At 34.0% G+C, this 19,274-nt stretch overlaps 1 protein-coding gene across 5 annotated transcripts in view; it reads right to left on the reverse strand.

Annotated features, from left to right (window-relative positions):
• ATF7IP (activating transcription factor 7 interacting protein) overlaps positions 1-19,274 on the reverse strand; it is a 118,136-nt gene that overhangs the window by 34,950 nt on the left and 63,912 nt on the right. For all 5 annotated transcript variants that reach the window (XR_001146075.1, XM_012732870.1, XM_004693258.2 and 2 more), the window contains exon 6: positions 9,142-9,207. Coding sequence is in view for 4 of the 5 variants with exons in the window: in XM_012732870.1 (XP_012588324.1) it covers positions 9,142-9,207 (66 nt within the window). In the remaining variant the exon portion in view is untranslated. The remainder of the gene's footprint in view (positions 1-9,141; positions 9,208-19,274) is intronic.

Genomic DNA, 19,274 nt, shown 5'->3' on the forward strand with positions numbered 1-19,274 from the left:
TCTCTGTTTTAACCCATCTCCTCTCCTGTGCCTGCTGTATGTCTCAGATTTAGGATCAGCTTGAAAGTTTTGTCTTTTTCCTAACACCTTTGTTGATTTTCTCTAAATTCCACATACAAGTGAAAGTACCCAATATCTATCATTTCCTTCAGGCTTATTTTGCTAAGCATAATCCCCTCCATTTCTATCGATGTTGCTCAAGTGGCATGAATTTATCCCTTCTGATCACTTTGTGTGTGTGTGTACATGCATACATGCATGTGTGTTAACACACATCTTCATGATCCATTTGTCTGTTTGCAGGTAGGATTATTTCCACTGCTTGCCTATTGTAAACACTGCAGAAATAAACATAGGGCACAGGTTTTCTTTCAGATTAGTGTTTTTGTGTTAGTGGATAGATTCCTAGGAGCATTAATTGCTGGATCATATAGTAGATCCATTTTTAGTGTAGATCCCCACACAGCTTTCCACAGTAACTATACCAGTTTACATTTCCACAAGAAGTCTCAGAGATTTCCTTTTCCCCAATTCTCACCAGCACTTGTTGCCAATTTTTAAAATATGGGCCATTTTACTACTGTGAGGTGGTATTTCATTGTGGTTTTGAATTGCACTTTCTCAATAATAAGCAATTTGAACATTTTTTGATAAGCCTGTTGACCATTTGCATTTCTTCGTTGGAAAAATGTCTTTTTAGCTCTTCTACCCATTTTTGTTACTGGGTTGTCTACTTTTTTTGTTGTTGAGCTATCTAATCTCTTGTAGATCTTTGGTATCAGTGCCTTATCAAATGTATCATATATAAATATTTTCTTCCATTTCAGAAAGGTGTCTCTTTTGCTGTACTGAAGCTTTTTAGTTTGATGTAGTCACAGTTGTTTATACTCCTTTGTTTTTCCTTTCTTCTAGAGATGACTTCTCAAAGAGGTTTCTAAAGTTTATGTCATGGAGTGTCTCTTCTATATATTTTGTTTTACAGACAAGGCTTTTACCCATTTTGAGTTGATCCTTGTATATGGTATGGGATGGCAGTCTAGTTTCATTCTTTAGCATGTAGTAGTTCAGTTTTCCCAGCACCATTTATGGAGGAGACTTTCCCTGTTAAAAGACTATATTCTGGCCCTCCCTGGTGGCGCAGCAGGTTAAAGCACTGCACAAAGAAGCTCAAGCCACTTCCACATGAGTCCGATCCCCACGGCGTGGCAGACCTCTCCTGACCCGCCCGCTGCTCCTCTCAGCAGTGTACTTCGTCGATCTGCCTGTTCTGCACCCCACTCTGTCTCTGGTGAATCCTCTCACCCGCCGCATCTCTGGCCTGTACCCCAGTTCTGTATGAATAAATAAATCTTTTTTAAAAAAAAAAGACTATATTCTTTGCTCTTTTGTCACAAAGCAGTTGCACACATATGGCAGATTTACTTCTAAGTCTTCAATTAAATTAAATTAATTAAGTCTGTGGTGTGTTTTTTTGTTTCAGTAGCATACTGGTTTTATTATTAAGACTTTGTAGTATAGTTTGAAGTCTGGAATGTAGTACTTCTATCTGTTCCCTTTTTAGTCAGGAAGGCTTTAGTTACAAGGGGAATTTTGATTCCATGTGAGTTTTAGCAACTGTTATTCTATTGGAAGAAGGGCTGTTTTGATAAATTTGATTCTTCTGATCCACTAGCAAGGATTATATTTCTATTTCCTTGTGTCTTCTACTTCTATTAGCAATGTTTTATAATCTCCATCTTATAGCTTTTCTACCACCTTTATTAGGTTTATACCTAGGTATTTAATTTTGGGGGTACAACTGTAAATGGGGTGGTTTTCTTAAATTTTTCCTGGTCAGATGACCCCCATATAGGAAAGTTACTGATAATCCTGTACTGCTTTTGTAAACTTCTACTTTAATGAACTGGTTTATTGTCTTAGTTTTCCTGTGAAAATTTTTTAGGATTTTCTATATACATTATCATATTACCTGCAAATAATAACTTTACTTCTTCTTTCCCAACTTGAATTCCTTTTATATCTTTCTCTAGACAAGACTTCCCACTATTACACTAAAAAGCAGTGGTAACAGTGGGATATCCTTTGTCTTATTCCAGATCTTAATAGAAAGGCTTTCAGGTTTTCCACAATTGAGAATGATGTTTACTGTACATTTATCATTTATGGCTTTTACTATGTTGAGATATGTTCCTTTGATCTCAAGGTTTTCACCATAAATGGTGAACTTTATCAAAAGCTTTTCTGAGCATCTATTGATATGATCATATGGTTTTCATTTTTGTTGAAATAAGAAATATGTTAATTGATTTTTGGGTGTTAGACCATTCTTGTTTCTGGAATGAATCCATTTGTGATGGTGTGTAATGCTTTTGATGCTTTGTTACTTTGGTTTGCTAAGATTTTATTTTGGATCTCTTAGGGAGATTGGGTTGTGGTTTTCTTTTCTGTTTTGCCTTTGGTCTTGGTATTACTATGATATGACCTCATAAAATTTATTTGGCAGTATTCCTTCTTTCTTAATTTTGAAAGTTTTAGCAGAATAGACATTAGTCTATCTTTGAATGCTTGGTAGAACTTGCTTATGAAACTATCTTGTCCTAGACTTTCGTTTTGGGGAAGGGTTTTGATTGTTTCAATTTTCTTGTTTTTAATAGGATTGCTCAAGTTTTCTATTGCTCCTTTGTTCAGTCTCAGATGACTGCAAGAATTTGTCCATGTCATCTAGGTTGTTGAATCTGTTTGCATAGAAATGTTCACAGTAATCTTTAATTAGCCTGTTTTTCTGCTGTGTTGTTGTAATTTCTCCTCTTTCACTTATGATCCCACTTAAGTTTTCTCCCTCTGTTTCTTAGTGAGCCTGACCAGAGATTTGTCTGTTTTGTTTATTTAAAGAACCAACTTTTGGTCACTTATCTTTTCAATGGTCTTTTTTATTTCTATTTTACCTTTAATTTTTTCCCTCCTATCTTTTATTTTTTGGGGGAGGAGGGTTTTGTTTCTCCAGTTCCTCAAGATAGGTGGTTAGTATGCTTTTGTGAGTTCTTTTTTGTTTCTTGATGTGGACCTGTATTGCTATATATTTTGTGTTAATATTACCCTCTGCTGTATCCCATATACTCTGAAAGGTTGTGTTCTCATTATCATTTGTCTTGAGGTAGCTTTTAATTTCTCCTTTGGTTTCCTCACTAATCCAGTGGTCTTTCACATATTGTCCTTGTGATGCGATGTAGTGTAGCTGACTGCTAGTTTGATACTCTTACAGAGAAGATCCTTTGTATGATTTCAGTCTTCATGTACTTGATGTTTGTCTTGTGACCAAATCAGTATGTGGCTGATCCTAGAGAATGTGTACTTGAGAAAAATGTGTATTCGGGTTTTGGGGGGTGCAGTGTCCTATAGGCCATGTGTCTAGATCTTTGTTTAGGGCTATTATGTTTTGTTTATCTTTTGCCTCGTTGATACGTCCCTTGGTGACAGTGGGGTTTTGGTTTTAATGCATTTTTTTTTCTAATAACTATTTTCAAAGCTGAAGTAATTGTCTAATGTATTTTGGTGCTCATTCATCTGCTGAGTATATACTGATGTGTTGTCTTCCTAGTGCACTGCCCCTTGATCATTATATAGTGTCCGTGTCTCCTGTCATCTTTTTTAGCTGAAAGTTTATTTTATCTGCTGCAAAGTTTATTTTATAGCTGCCTCTACCTTCTTTTGGGTGCTTATGAAACTGATTTCCAACTCTTTATTTTCAAACTATATTCATCTCTAGACCTCAGGTGTATTTCTTGGATGTAATAGAGTTTGAATTCTGTTTTCTGATCCAAGATGCTGCTATGTATCTTTTTATTGGTGAGTTTAGTCCATTCACATTTAGAGTAATTATTGCTATGTGGAAGTCTATGACTGCCATTTTGTTTGTAGTTCACTTCAATTCCTTGTTAAATTCTTGGGTTCAATGCTCTACTGGTTTCAACCATAACAATCTTGTAATATTACTTGGAGTGAGAATTTAACTGTAAGTGAATTTCCAAAGATTTTGTTTATCTGACAAGATCCCTTATTTTTCCCTCACATCAGAAGGAGAGCTTTGCAGGATAAAGGTATAATTAGATGCTATTTCTTGTCTTGAGCTTTTTAAAAATATGTTAGTCCATTCTCTTCCTGTCCAGAATTCCTTCAAAGAAGTCTGATGTGCACTTAATCAGTTTTCCTTTATAGGTTATATGTTTCTTCCCCATTTTAAACTTCAGTTTTCTTTGCCTTAGACTTCTGGAAGCTTTATAATAATGTGTTTGCTGTAGACTTCTTTTTATTAAAACAGTTTGTGTCCTTCTATTTCCCTGTATGTCTATTTTCATTTCACTTCACTTCTGAAAAGTTTTCTTAAATTATTTACCTAAGTAGTTTTTTGGCTCCCTAGTCTCTTCTCCTGGGATTCCTATGACTCATATTTCCTTTCCTCATGGTGGCAGATAATTCTTAAAATATTTCTTCACTCTTTCTCCGTTGTATCATTCTTTTTTCTTTCCCTTTCCTGTATCTTTTTGTATATCTCTAATCTGTTTTTGAGTTTTGCATTAGTCAAATTCTTTGACTTTCTAAATTATGCAATTATGAATTCTTCATCTAACAGGAAGAAACATTCTTGCGTGTCAGTGTTATTGGGTTCTGAAGACTGGTTTTCTTTCTGCCTGGGCTGGGGTATGTGGCTTTTTATATGGAATATCATGAGGTCTCTGGGAGCTCTGACTCCACATAGTAATTATTTTATGTCTAAATGGATTAAAATATTTCCATAAAAAGACAATAGAAATATTTCCATAATAGCTTTAATGAATAAAAACCAAGTTCCTGCTACTTGATGTCAACAAAAGACATACTTTGATCTAAAAACACACAGGCTAAAAGGTGAAAGGCTGAAAAGAATAATTTATACAAATGGTAACTAAAGAAGAGTTTGTTTATAAAATATAAGAACTTGAAAAATGTCACAAGAAACACAGAAAGACACCACATGATGATAAAGTGAACTGGCCTGTTAAAAAAGGTCAGTTAACACACACAAATTCAAGGCTTATCATATTCTATGCAAAAAACCTGACAGTTCTAAAGAATAAAGAGGCTGCAATCTATCATTCTAGCTGGTATCTACATAATGCAAAAATAACCTGGAGAGAAAATCAATAAGTAAATAGCAGTAGTGAGCAATTACAGACTAAATGGATCAGACAGCTATCTGCAGAAATTTTTACCCAGGAGCAGGATGTTAGCACACATGAGTTATTATCCAGGAATAATCACATATAGTAGTAAGTCACCAGACAAGTCTTAACAAATCTAAAAAGATAAAAAGCATGCAAAATGTCTTTTCTGACCATAAAGGAATAAAACTAGAAATCAACAGCAAAAGGAAAATGGAGTAGTTATAAATATGTGGAACTGCAAACTATACTTAAAAATCCAACAGGTAAAAATAAGAAATCACAATGTCCTGAAACAAATGAAAACAACAACATACCAAATTTAGCAGCAGAAGTAATACTAAGAGGGAAATTTATAGTAAATGCTCAAATTAAAAAAAGATGAAAGACTCAAATCAATAACCTAACTTCATACTTCCGAGAGCCAATTAAAACAAAGACAACTAAATTTCAAGTTAGAATAATTAAGGTAATATTCCTATAAATATATGATCTTGCAAAATTGAATCATGAAGAAATAAAAAAATATGAATGGGCCTAAACAAATAGGGAAATTGAATCACTAATCAAAAAATATACTAACAAGAAAAGTGAAGGCCCAGATGGGCCTCATTGGAAAATTCTACCAGACATTTTAAAGAAGAATTAACAAGTCTTCCTTAACTATTCCAAAAACTGAACAGGAGGAAACACTCACAAACTCACTTTATGAGGCCAGCATTATATTAATACCAATTCAGAGATACTATCAAAAGGAAAAGAAAAGAACTTCAGCATAATATCCCTGATTAAAACAGATGCAAATATAATAAGAGCAACCCAAATTCACCAGTACTTTTAAAGGATTATACAAAATGAACAAGTGGTATTAATCCATGGAATAATACAAGGATAGCCTGATATATGAAAACACCACAATAACAGAAAGGAGGAATTAAAAACATGATCTTCTCAACTGCCTCAGAAAAAGTATTTGAAAAAGTTCACTACCCTTTCACTAAGGTGATGGTGGTGCATGGGGGAAGTGGTCGTTTGAACTTTACAGGAACTACACCTGAGAGGAGAGAGCATACATTGTACAAAAATAATGATGTAAATATATATATGTAAATATATATATATGTTTGTGTGTGTATATGTGTGTGTATATATAGACACATATATAAATTTAAAATATTCAATACCCTTTTGTGATAAAAACAATCTAAGCAAATCATGAATGAAGCAAACTATCTTAACATAATAAAGACCATATATAAAAAGCATGTAATTAATATTACACTCAAAGGTAAATACGTGAAAACATTGCTTTAAGTTCAGGAATAAGGTAAGACTACTCATTCTCCCCAACTGCTATTCAACAGAGTACTAGAAAAGTTTCACCAAGGTAACAAATTAAAAAAAAAAAAAAAAAAAAAAACTTTCCAAAAGGAAAGAAAAAAGGTAAAATTATTTCTTTTCTCAGATGACACAATTTTATACTATGAAAACTTTGAAGTGCCTACAAAAAAAAGTTAGAAATAATAAATGAATTCATCAATTCGTCTGTAGGGTAGAAAAATAAACACACAAAAATCACTTATATTCCTATACGCTAAAAATGAGCAATCTGAGAAAGAAAACTATCAAGCTAACAATGTCACTAAGGAAAATAAAATATTTAGGAATAAACATAACCAAAAAGGCAACATACCTTTATACCAAAAACTAGAAAACATTGTTGAGACAAAAGATACAAATGGAAAAATAATTCCTTAGTGGATTTTAAGCCTTAACATTGCTAAAATGCTCACATTACCCAAGGCATTCAAATATTTCAATGCAATCCCTATCAAAATGCCAACATCATTTCTTGCAGAAAAAAGAATATATGCCCTAAAATTCATATGGAATGTCAAAGGAACCCAAACTGCCAAAACTAGTTGAAAAAGAACAAAACTAGAACTGTCACACATATTGTCAAATCATCTATAAAGGTGTCAAGGCTGTACATGAAGAAAGGACAGTCTTTGAACAACTAGTATGAAATCTGAACGTCCAAAAACAAAATTGTGAAACTAAATTATTGAACCATCTGTAAAAATAATTCAAAATGGATCGAAAAACCTAAGAATTGATAATATAAAATGCCAAGAAGAAAATATAGGAAAAAAGTTTCATGACACTTAATTTCATGATTCTTACCTCACTATGGAATTAAAAACACAGGTACCTAAAGTAAAAACAGACTAAGGAAATGACATCAAGCTTAAAATTTGCCTTAAAGATTAAAGACATTTTCTTAAAGTACTACACATCCTAATTGTTCAAATTAATCTTTCTTAATTTATAGGAATTATGTAATATTTATTCCTTATACTCATACTACTTGTAGCTAGTTCTCCAAAGTAAACTTTCCAAAGATCATAGCATTTCCACCTTTACTATTAAAGCTTCTAACCACCTCCTTTGTCTATATAAATAAGAGTCTGGAAAAAGGTTTTGAGAACAAGCTTAACATATTCAAGCACTGGGAAATCATACAGTGAGCAGCATGCTTCATAAGTTTAGACACAGGATGAAAGACAAATGTGAAAATTTATACTATACAAAATTATGGAAATATTTCAAAGTCCTATGTTTGGTTCAGGCATAGCAAATAAAAAGGATTATACCAATTTGCTAATATAAGAAATAAAACATCTCAGTCTTTAAATGATAACAAAGAAATAAAGGTGGAAAACTGCAGTTCAGAATCAGAGAATTGATCACTGAGAAAGACTAGAAAAAAGAAATCTGTGAGTAGAGGCAAATGAGGGCTTAGTGTGATTTGTTTGTCTAGAACAAATATAAAAAACATCCAGTAGTTGTCCAAGAAAAGAGAGAAGTCAGAGCATACAGAAATGGAGAAAAGACTAGTAGTTGCCAGGGGACAGTGAATGGGTAGGTTGGGGAACAAGGTAAAGTTCAAAGTATAAAAGGGTAGCATGATAAAACTCCTTTATGATAACAAGAGTTCTATATGGAACAATGGTGGGCATTATAAGATGTAAACTGTGTAGAACCACCTAACTACATACCCACTCTTAAATTCAAGAACCCTAATAAGTACTATAAATTATTTAATAGAATTGTACCCATTTCTTAATCTTGATTTGGTACTGTACCTATATAAGATTTCACCATTGGGGAAGAAGGTAAAGTCATAGGCCACTATGTACAATTGTTGTTTGTTCCTACATGTCTATATTTATTTCAAAATAATTGCTTTAAATAAAATAAAGAAATGAATTCATATGAAAATGAAGTAAGACAGAAATATCCTACAGGAGTAATAATTACTACTAAAATCGTCACCATTGGCACTTACTATGTGCCAGACAATGAAATATAACTTGCTCAAATGGAAAAAGTCAAAAGAAATAAATTCAGTTAAAAACTATAATGAAATTTACAAGTGCTATATTAAAAATATGTATTACAAATAATAAAGAAAACAATAAAAAGAACCAGTCAATAAAATATAGTTAGTGCTGTGTTATGATGTTTGAACTCAACTACATGGGGGTAAGAAAGGGAGAGGAGAACAGGGTTACTCAAGGCACTGGAAGACCAGACTACTGTGGAGGAAATGACAAGTATGTGACTAAGACACTAGCAAAAAAAGTGGTTAAGTAAGAAACATGATAGGGAAATATCAAAAAGATAATTTTAAAGATTGACAGAAAAGTCCACCTTCAAGGATGTTGTAACAAAACAGATTAATATACTGACAGATGAAATAGTGATGATCAGAAAGGGGTTACATAATTTGTTCTAGATCTATAGCTCTTCAGAAACATACAGGAATAGCACAGTAGAAAAGGGAATTCCAAACCTGTAAATTAGCTTCCTGCTAATTTACCATTTCCTGAGATTACTGGTTAGAGCGAAAAATAAATGAAAAAAGAACAGAAATTCTTACTTCTTGTCTTTTCTTAAGATCTTCTTTGGCTGCTCCGAAGCGTTTGGTTAACCTGGCTATCTTGGCCTAAAAAAGCAAAACAAAAAAGTTATGGAAAACAAATGTAAAAAAACACACAGCAACATAACAAGTAACTCACAGGTAACAGGAATCTCAGGAGGCAGCTAATAGTAAAGAAAAGTAAGGCAAGCAAATTGTAAAAACATGTATTTAGAAAATCAGAATGAAAACTAACCTGATCCTTGAGCTCAACACCCAGAGGTAGACACTTAATTTTAGGTAACTTTTTACCTCCTAATGCTATGGACATATGCTCACAAACGAGTATTTTTTTTAACACATTCTGGGGTTTTTTAGTTGTTTTTTGACATAGGTGTAACCACACTTAATTTTCTCACTGAGAATTGTGTGGTAATTATAACTGCAAATCATAAAAACCTCTGCCAAAACTACTTAGGTTATATATAAATAAACAGAGTAACATTTCTATATTCTCTGTCCTAGTGGACTTATGCCAAGTTACTCAATGGCCTGATGTAGCCCAGTAACACTGCAATTTAATAACTTTTTTTTCTTAGATATTGCCTTAGACTACTCTCACAGCTGCAGTGTTGCAGAGAAAGAGTATATTCTTGAGACTAGTCTACATGCTTTTCAGAAACACTTGCAAATTTTTGATAGCAACAGACAGGAGTGCTTAGATAACATTTCTTTGAAATATTTAATTGAATACATTATTAATTTCTCATGACAAAGAAGTTAACCTGTTAGTAAACATTTGCAAAATTATTTTATTTATTTTACTACCTAAATATTTTATGTTACTACCTAAATAAACCACCCACATATTTTGTCAAAATATAATACAAAAGGGCCGGAAAAAAACAACAAAAATCACATAATCACATGAGCATCTTGTTTGTATTTCCTTTACATCTGTTACTAAGGAGTAGATATGATACTCAGTATTTTTTGTTGCTGCTGCTACTGTCATTTCTGTAAAATATATTTCAAGAATTTTAAACTAAACTTCTGAGTGTGTTCTTGAAATAAGTAGAAGCTTCTCCAGTGAATATCCTAAGCATATCATATAAAGAAAATAAACATTATTTACCCTTCAAGTTTCTTTCAAAAATAGTAACTTCAGAAAAGAGAGCAAAACCTTTAAAAGTATATAAATCCGGGGTGGAGTGGGGAATGGGATCAAAAACGGGGGGGTTGGAGAGGGAAGTGCACGGGATTATGGTGATGGCACACGGATGACTTGGTGATGGGAAACCCACAGGGATTACAACTGAGATGGAAAAAAAATGTACAAAATATGTAAAAATAAACTTATAAAATTAAAAAATAATAATGATAATTAAGTAAATAAAAAGTATATAAATCCATGGATACGGCATAGACTGGCCAAGGCAATAAATTACCTATGATGTTAAAACATGAAGATTTTCCTCAGGAATTATCTATGCATATTAATACTCAAGGACATAAAGTGCAATTTTTATATTCTTAATATAGAGTTACCTTTCTTTGACTAAAATATTTTAGTAATTTAATCAAGAAAATCTTTCATTTTTTTTTTAAACCATGGTCAAACTACCTGTCTGATGGTAATTCTCTACATTACATTACATGTATAGTACTGTATATTTACTTAAAAATGAAAGAAAATTAAAAAATCACTTTTTATGTTAATATATCGAGAAAGTTCTAGAAAGATAAATACCAAAGTTAAAAGTGGTTTATCTCTAGAGGCTGGGTTTGAAAACAGTAAAGTATAATTAAAGAGGACTTTATTTTCATGCCATGTACATCTGTTGTATTCACTGTTTTGGCAAATTTCCTGTGAAACTTTTAAGTATCTTTGTAATGATTATCTTACATCGCTACACTACTTTCAGGTATAGTCCCCATAGTTCTCCCACCACCACAATACTCATGAAACATCACCAGAGTCCCATAGTCCCATGCTCTTTCCTCCCCTCTGTTTACCCCCTTCCTTCCCTTGCTGTTTGTTTCATGTCTATGGTCACCTTGCAAGTTTTCTTGTTTTCCTGATCCTTTGGTTTTCTTATATTCTCCCCATAAGTGAAACCATTCGATATTTTTCTTTTTCCTACTCACTTTGTTTAGTATAATCCTTTCCATTTCCATCCATGTTGCTGCAAATGGCATGAGTTTATCTTTTTTGATGGCTAAGTAGTGTTCCATTATGTATCTATACCACATCTTCGTGATCCAGTCATCTGTTCTGGAGCATCTAGGTTATTTCCATATCTTAGCTACTGTAAATAGTGGTACAATAAACATAGGAGTATAGGTTTCCTTTCAAATTATGATTTGTTTTTTTGTCCTGTGGATGGATTCCTAGGAGCGGAAATCACTGGATCATAAGGTAGGTCCATTTTTATTGTCTTGAGGGTCCTCCACAGAGCGTTCCATAGTGGCTGGACTAGTTTGCATTCCCACCAGCAGCATAAGAGGGTTCCTTTTTCTCCACATTCTCACCAGCATTTGTTGTTGCTAGATTTTTTTTTTAATATGGGCCATGTTCACCAGTGTGAGGTAGTATCTCTAATAATAAGTAATGTTAAAAACTTTTCATGCCTGTTGGCCACTTGCACTTACGAAATATTTTTAAAACTATAAATTATTTTTTATTAGTCTAAGAAAGTAGTAAGCTACTGTTATGTCTATGATTACTATCTCTAATTTCATTCACTCTTGGCTTCTTCCTTAGTCATGTCTATTACTTCTAATGGCAAAATGATAGCTTTTAAAAATAAGCTGCATAAATTGTTGTCTTTGACAAACTGCAAGCCAGCAATTTCTTTGCATATTTGATTCTATCTTAAAATAGGTTAATTATGTACCACATTTAGCCTAATAAAATATTAGCACTCAAGGAAGACGATTCATAGACACGTGGTATCCACAGATGCTGAATTTTCTGATTTTCTTGACTGTTTTAACAGCTAATTCTATTGGGCTCTATTTACTACAGACAACTACTCTTAATTTTTTGTGTTTGTTGTATTACTCAGACTGTTCCCAAAGCCTTAGATAGCAGCAAAGAATAACAGACATTCTTGTACTATTCTCAATATCAAAGGAAACATTTCCAATATGTGATATTATAAACATGGTCTTTATTATCATGTTTCTGAACATCTTTGAGGTTCATGAGTTTCTAAGAAGGCTGGTGAGTTTTAGCAAATCCTCTTTAGCTGCTTTCTACTAAGATTATCACACTTTCCCATCTTTCTTCAATTGTGTAATTATGAATACTGGGCCAGTTATGTATTCATGAGAGAATTCTATGCTGTGAAGTAAAACTGCTCTGTAATTGTACTTATCTATGCTACAAAATTCCTAAGTTTGGCTTGCTTCATCTCTTCCTATACTCTGAAACAATTTACATAAAATATGAATCAGCTGTTCCCCAAGTTGTCAGAACTATTTGACATAGGTTTCTGGGTGTTTCCTGTTCGAAAGCAATGAATATAAGATTACAAATTTCCTTGTACATAGGACTTTGACTTTAACTTACAGCAGTACTTTAACTGTAGTCTTGATCTAAAGAGTTGAGAATTTCCTTTTAATTTTTCATTGAAAATATCCAGGACATGTATGGGAAGAACAGAAAAGCTAAATATTTGCCGATAATTTCTAAATTTATTAGGCAGCTGCTACTACATCCACAAAAATTAACAGTTTGCATGCCAAAGCTTTTTAGAACTACTACAGTTCTAAGAGTGCAATAAAGATAAAGTCTAAAAATGATACATTTTTCTAGTAAAAAAACAAAATCATGGAAATAATTGCTGGGATTTACCACACAATTTTACCTCTCTGAAAAAGTGAAAAGCCACAAATTTTTCTCAAAATTCAGAAAGTACACAAACCCCAGAGCTAACAAAAAAGTCCTTATGTTACTAATCTCCCATGCATTCAGTATCAACAATTACTTTCAACTGTTTAGTACATAGAACAGAACTAATAAAAACAGAACTTAATAAAAACATTTGGACAAAAATAGCCCAGTGAATTATACTATTCAAATTTCTCTAAAGGTACCATTCTATTATTCAATATTATTCAATTTAAAAATTACTTCAAGTAATCTTAAATTACCCCATCTTAAAAATACATAAAAATGATAATATAGAGGCCCTCCCTGGTGGCATAGCAGGTTAAAGCACAGCACTAAGAAGCTAAAACCATTTCCGCATGAGGTCAATCCCCGCCTGCCCTGGAGGTGACCACATGGCGTGGCAGACCTCTCCTGACCCGCCCACAGCTCCCCTCAGCAGTGTCCTTTGTCGATCTGCCTGTTCTGCTCCCTGCTCTGTTCTCTGGTGAAGCCTCTCACCCTCCGCATCTCTGGCCTGTATCCCAGTTCTGTACAAATAAATAAATAAATCTTTAAAAACAAATGATAATATAGAAATCCACACAAGCTAATTTTTGTTATCTAGAGAAAATATATACTTTTAAAATTATAGCAGAAGAGATCTTCAAGATCTTTCTTCTAAAGATACATTTTATGTTACTCAATTTTATTCTCAATTTATTATTTTATAGTAAATATTTACACCATGGTAAAAAAGTCACAGTCCTTTACAAGTCTATTTTTTCATAATTACAGTGTTAAAAACATAGGGCAATAATACTAAAATTAATAATTATTTAGTCTTTAAAGCAAAATCTTTTTTACCATATGTGATAATCTACTTGTTTCCAAAACTGTTTTGACTTTTGATTCTTATAAAACTCTTATCAGATTCTTCCAAATAAATCAGACAATGAACAAATGAATCCTATGCTAATCAGGAAGATATATTCATCAATTGCCATGGAATGGGGTATAGAAATAACATATACATACAATGTAGTATTTTCAAAATTTTTATTATCAGTTTTACTAATTAAAAACAGTAAGTAATTTAACAAAGTATAATTTGTTGAGGTGTGTGATAGAACACTTAAAATATGCTGGAGAACTTTAAAGTAATAATTAAACAATGGAACAGACAAGACTATAGTGACATCACCAAAAATGGCTCAATAGGGAACTAGTTTGCCAAAAGTAACAAATGAGCTGGCACCTGTTCAACTTTGGACTCTTAAAGAAGCACAATACTACAAAGTCTGAGGATAGACCAAAACTGCTGATTTGTGAGGCGAGCACTGCTGTCTTCTATGTTGTCCATTTTTCATTTTCCACACCCGATTAGCAGCCACAGTGATTTCTAAAGCAGGCTGCTAGTGCCAAAGGAAGCAATTTGGGCCATATTTTTACTGGCAATTCCCTCAAGGATTATCCAACACATAAACCAGCCTTTGTTTCAACCAACTAATGGTGGGGCAGCATCCCAGATATCCATTTCCCAATGAAACTTAAAAAAACAAACATACTGATTGGCACAGCAGCCTGAGCAAAGGAACAAAATCTGAAGAACCAATATGAAGGAAAAATTGGGGAAAGAAGACACATGACTAAGAAGGGGCTTTTGCCCCCTTTGGGTAATTAAGAAAACTATGACTGCCAAAGCATAATGCATGGTTTGAAATGACCTGAAAAGATCCTAAGCTCTTATCTTCCACTGGCCTTCTGAGTCTATGGCCTTCTGAGTCTATGCAAGCAGGAAATGAAGAATAAGGCAAGTTGTAAATGGCCCAGACAAGCACAGAAAGAAATGCCTCCACACAGTCAATTTGCTTTATGGGCTCTTTTTAGGATCAAGCAATTAAGGGAACTGTCAAACCACCAGCTGACCAGGAAGCAAAAGAAACTAAGACTTATTGGCCACAAAAAACAAAGAATATACTTTACAAAAAACAGTTCCGAAAAGTCACTAAATAAACAAATAACAAAAGGAAGGAAGAACAAAGTAGGAAGGGGAGGGTCTGATATCCCAATTGCTACATAATAATATTCACAACATCCAGCTTTCAATGAAAAAATTTAGGCATATATAGTTCATTCACAAGAAAAAAAGAAATTAAGAAAAAAACCTCAGATACTGGATTTACTACATAGAAATTTTAAAGAGGTAGTTTGAAGTCTGGTCAAAAAGCTAAATGAAAGAATAAACTACAAAAAAAAAAAAAGGAAAATGATGTCTCACCAAATACAGCTTATCAATAAAGTAAAAGAAATTATACAAAGAAAATAAATAGAAACTCTGGAGCAAAAGCACAGTCGTTAAAATTAAAAATTCACCAGAAATGTATACTAGAAAAAAAAATGACTCATATGAGTCAATATGAATTGAAGGAACAAAAATGGCAATAAGTCTCCCCTTATTCATAACGACTTTAAATAGGTGATACCCTCCACTGAAAAAGTGGAGATTGAGGGGGCAGACAAATACCTTGGGATCCAGAGTGGCTAGGCTAGGTAAGTGGGGGACACAGACACCAGTCTGTTTAAGAGCAATCACCTATGGAGATTTATTCACCTATGAGCACAAGGGGGAGGTGCTCATGTCCAGGATCTACCGAGATGACCTTGGGAGGAATGCAGTGGAGCTGTCTTTCAGGTTTTGTTATGCACACCTGGAGAAGGTGTACAGCCTCATCAACAATATCACTTGTGCCAGTTCCTTCCAACATCTTGCACCAGGGGCCCAACATCTGGCTGACAGCTGTCAACAAGCAGAACAGAAATGTGCCACCATCTTCAAATTCCTCTATAGGATATATGAAGTAACAACAGCCTACACTGGCAAAGTAAGGAAAATACCAAGATATGAGCAGCTACAAGAGATACTGGACTTTGTTTACACAAAGAACTTACACAGAAAAATAATGAAAACCTTCCTCATTCAGCAAGACACAAGAGTCAGTATGAGACAAATGAAAGCAGTCTAGATCACCAGCCAGGTGACCAGGAAGATTTGCCGGCAGTGAGAGGGCATTAAATAGTGTTCTTTCTTGATGTCCCTCACTGATGTCATGTGCTTGCGGGGGTAGGTACTGAGTGCCAGTACATTAAGCTCTGTGATGAGGAACATGCTGAGTGCCGTGTCCAAGTGCACGCTTGAGATGAACGACAAGATTACCACTGTGAAGCAGAGCAAAGGCACAAGTAATGAAACATGCAAAAGCAAGAAGCAATCAATTTGCCATCTATGACTGTACCTTCCATCAATGTGGGTGACTTAGCAAATATGCCACCAGGTGGAGTATTGGAGGTGCATGACACAGCACAGTACCAAGGATACCATCCTTCTTTTCATTTGATCCCATTAGAAATGGGACTCACCAAGCTGGAGGTCAATGTGGCATCAAGTCCAACTTCAAGCCCTCCATAATGGTTCAGATAATAGAAGTGAGGATCCTAACTCCACTAACACAAAAAGGGTGTAGATGACTTGTATGAAGGGGAATGCGAAGTATAAACAAGATTACCATCAAGTGAAAGATTGAGCTTATGGCAGGTGTAAAGGAATCACAGACCAATAGAGATTTTTCTGCCCACCAACAAGAAAAAAATGGGCCTAACCTCACATTTCCAATAACTCTGTCAGTCACATCCACCACGCAGGGTGAGCTACATTAAAGGTCTTGAACTGAAGCTTAACTATGGTAATCATGTAACCAAATGTGTGCTCTACATTGGTCACTACAATATTTACAAGACTCACAGCTGTCTCGTAGCAGTTTGTTGTCTCCTCCCACCTACTATCTTCCACAGGTCTGGGTGCCAGTGGTCAGTCACCACACATAATGTCTCCTTCCTTCTGCTCTGATGAGTTCTTTGCAGCAGCCTATGAATCTAGGTCTGGACCAACCACACTGTGAGTATACAGGAGTCCCTGGGCTTCCTGGGCAGGGTGGTTTCTGGGGTCCCTGCTCTTTCATCCATGCTCATTGCCCATCCATCATCACTGCACAATGCCCATGCTCACCGCCAAGCTCTGAGTTCTGTGACAAAACCCAAGTGAGTCCCTTCCCTTCTCTTCCCCTCTCCTGTGACCACATCTCTCCAAAGTAAAAGGTTGGCTGCTCTCAACCTAGAGCTTCCCCAAATGACAGTAACAGACTGCTTAGCTCTCAATGCTACTCTACTTGGGGATACCGTGAGCTTCATTCTGTACACGTGTGGCTTGGGATGAGCGATAAAGTCAATGAACTCTGCAGACTGAAAAAAAATGACAAAGATTACAGAGTGGGTAGTAAACCATGACTCAATAATATGCTGTATTAAGACTATCAAAATTTATAATTTCTGATTAAAGGATATAATCAATATAATGACAATTTACAGAATGCAGAAAATATTTATAAAATAGTAAAGTGTTCAATATCCAAAATATATATAAAGAAATCCTGCAACTCAACAATGAAAGGCAAAAAAAAAAAAAAAAAACAGCCCAAATTAAAGATAGGCAAAGAACTTGAATAAACATTTCTTTTAAGATAACACAAATGTTCAACAAACACCACACATGGAAAGATGCTCAACATCACTAATCACTGAGAAAATGAAAATCAAAACCACAATAAGATACCACTTCACACCCACTTTGATTCCTATTTAAAAAAAAAAAAAAAGTAAAAAAGAAAAACAAACCCAGAAAATACCCAGTGTTGACAAGCATGTGGAGAACTGCTTTGGAAAACAACTCAGTGGCTCCTGAATAAGTTAAACAAGTAATTACCATATGAACCACAATTCTAAACTTAGGTATACCCAAAAGATTTGAAAAATGTATTCAAACACCAAGTTGTATTCTAATGTTCAAAAGAGAACTGTGTACAAAAGGCAGAAACAATCAAATACCCATCAACAGAAGATAGCATAAATAAAATAATGTGTGTATATTTAATATCCATTACATTATATATAATACATATATCTTAATTTTTTTCTTTAGTGATTATTTAGATTCTAAAGACAAAAGCATAGAACTGATGAGAAACAAGAAATGAAATCACTCTTAAATATTCAGACATTTTTTAGATCTAAGTGAAAATTCTCAACAGTACTAATAAAATAATATTGTCTACTAGACAATATTATCATTATAGAAAAACCTCAGCAGGCAAGAAGCATGATAAATACTATCCTAAATGGTATGTCACAAAATTACAAAGACCTTATTATTAATAAAGTCTCACCTTCAAAAAATTTAACGTAAGACCTATAAAATCACTTTAAGGATGAGAAATATAATACGTAAACTTTAGCCACTTTTTTGTTTGCAATCTGTTAACTGTGAAAAAGTAGCTTTTAGTTCCATGGATCACTTTTCCATCATCTCTAAAATTGGGATCTATAAGCAATTTTTAACTTAGCATCTGTAGACTCTGTTCACAGTTCAATTAGCCAAATAGAAACAACACATTTACTTATGATAAAAAGAATACAGTAACAAAAAATTTCCAGTCCCTTAGTCTTTGAATAAAATGGATTACCATTTGCTCATTTCAACTGGTTAAGTACTCATATGTTTACAGCTATACTTAATAATTTTTTAAATGTAATTAATAATATATTTTAATAGGCTAAAGTCTTCAAAACATAAGATCCCTAGAAGGACACTGGTCAATATAAAAGGAATCATAACAAATATTATTTGGTACTCATGATATGATGATGCCAAACATTATTTAATGAATAAAAATCATACGTACACTGTTAAATAATTTCTCTGGCTCTGTTATGGGTTGACTGTGAAACTAAACGTTCACAGACTTGAGTTCTGAACCCTGAGTATCTCAGAATTTGCCCCTATTTGGAAACAGGGTCACTGCAGAGATAATTAGTAAAAATGAGAGCAGTGTAGAGGAGTGGACCCCATTCCAACATGACTGTTATCCTTATGAAAGGGGAAATTGGACACAGACACACACACACGTGGGACCACCATATGAAGATGAGCCAAAGAAATGTGGTGTGTCTACAAGGCCAGAGTAACCAATGACTGTTACTAAACCACTAAAAGAAAGACAAGATACAGTAACAGATTCTTATACAAAAACCTGAGAACCAACCCTTAGCCTTTAAGAGGATGAGACAAGCTTCTATTATATAAGCCTCCCTTGCTTATGGTACCTTTCAATGACAGACCTAACAAATTAAGAGGAATCTTTTACTTCTAATATAAATAAGTTAAACA

The sequence above is a fragment of the Condylura cristata genome, unplaced genomic scaffold (genome assembly GCF_000260355.1).
Source record: "Condylura cristata isolate star-nosed mole 26May11 unplaced genomic scaffold, ConCri1.0 scaffold00036, whole genome shotgun sequence".
Classification (NCBI taxonomy): Eukaryota; Metazoa; Chordata; class Mammalia; order Eulipotyphla; family Talpidae; genus Condylura; species Condylura cristata.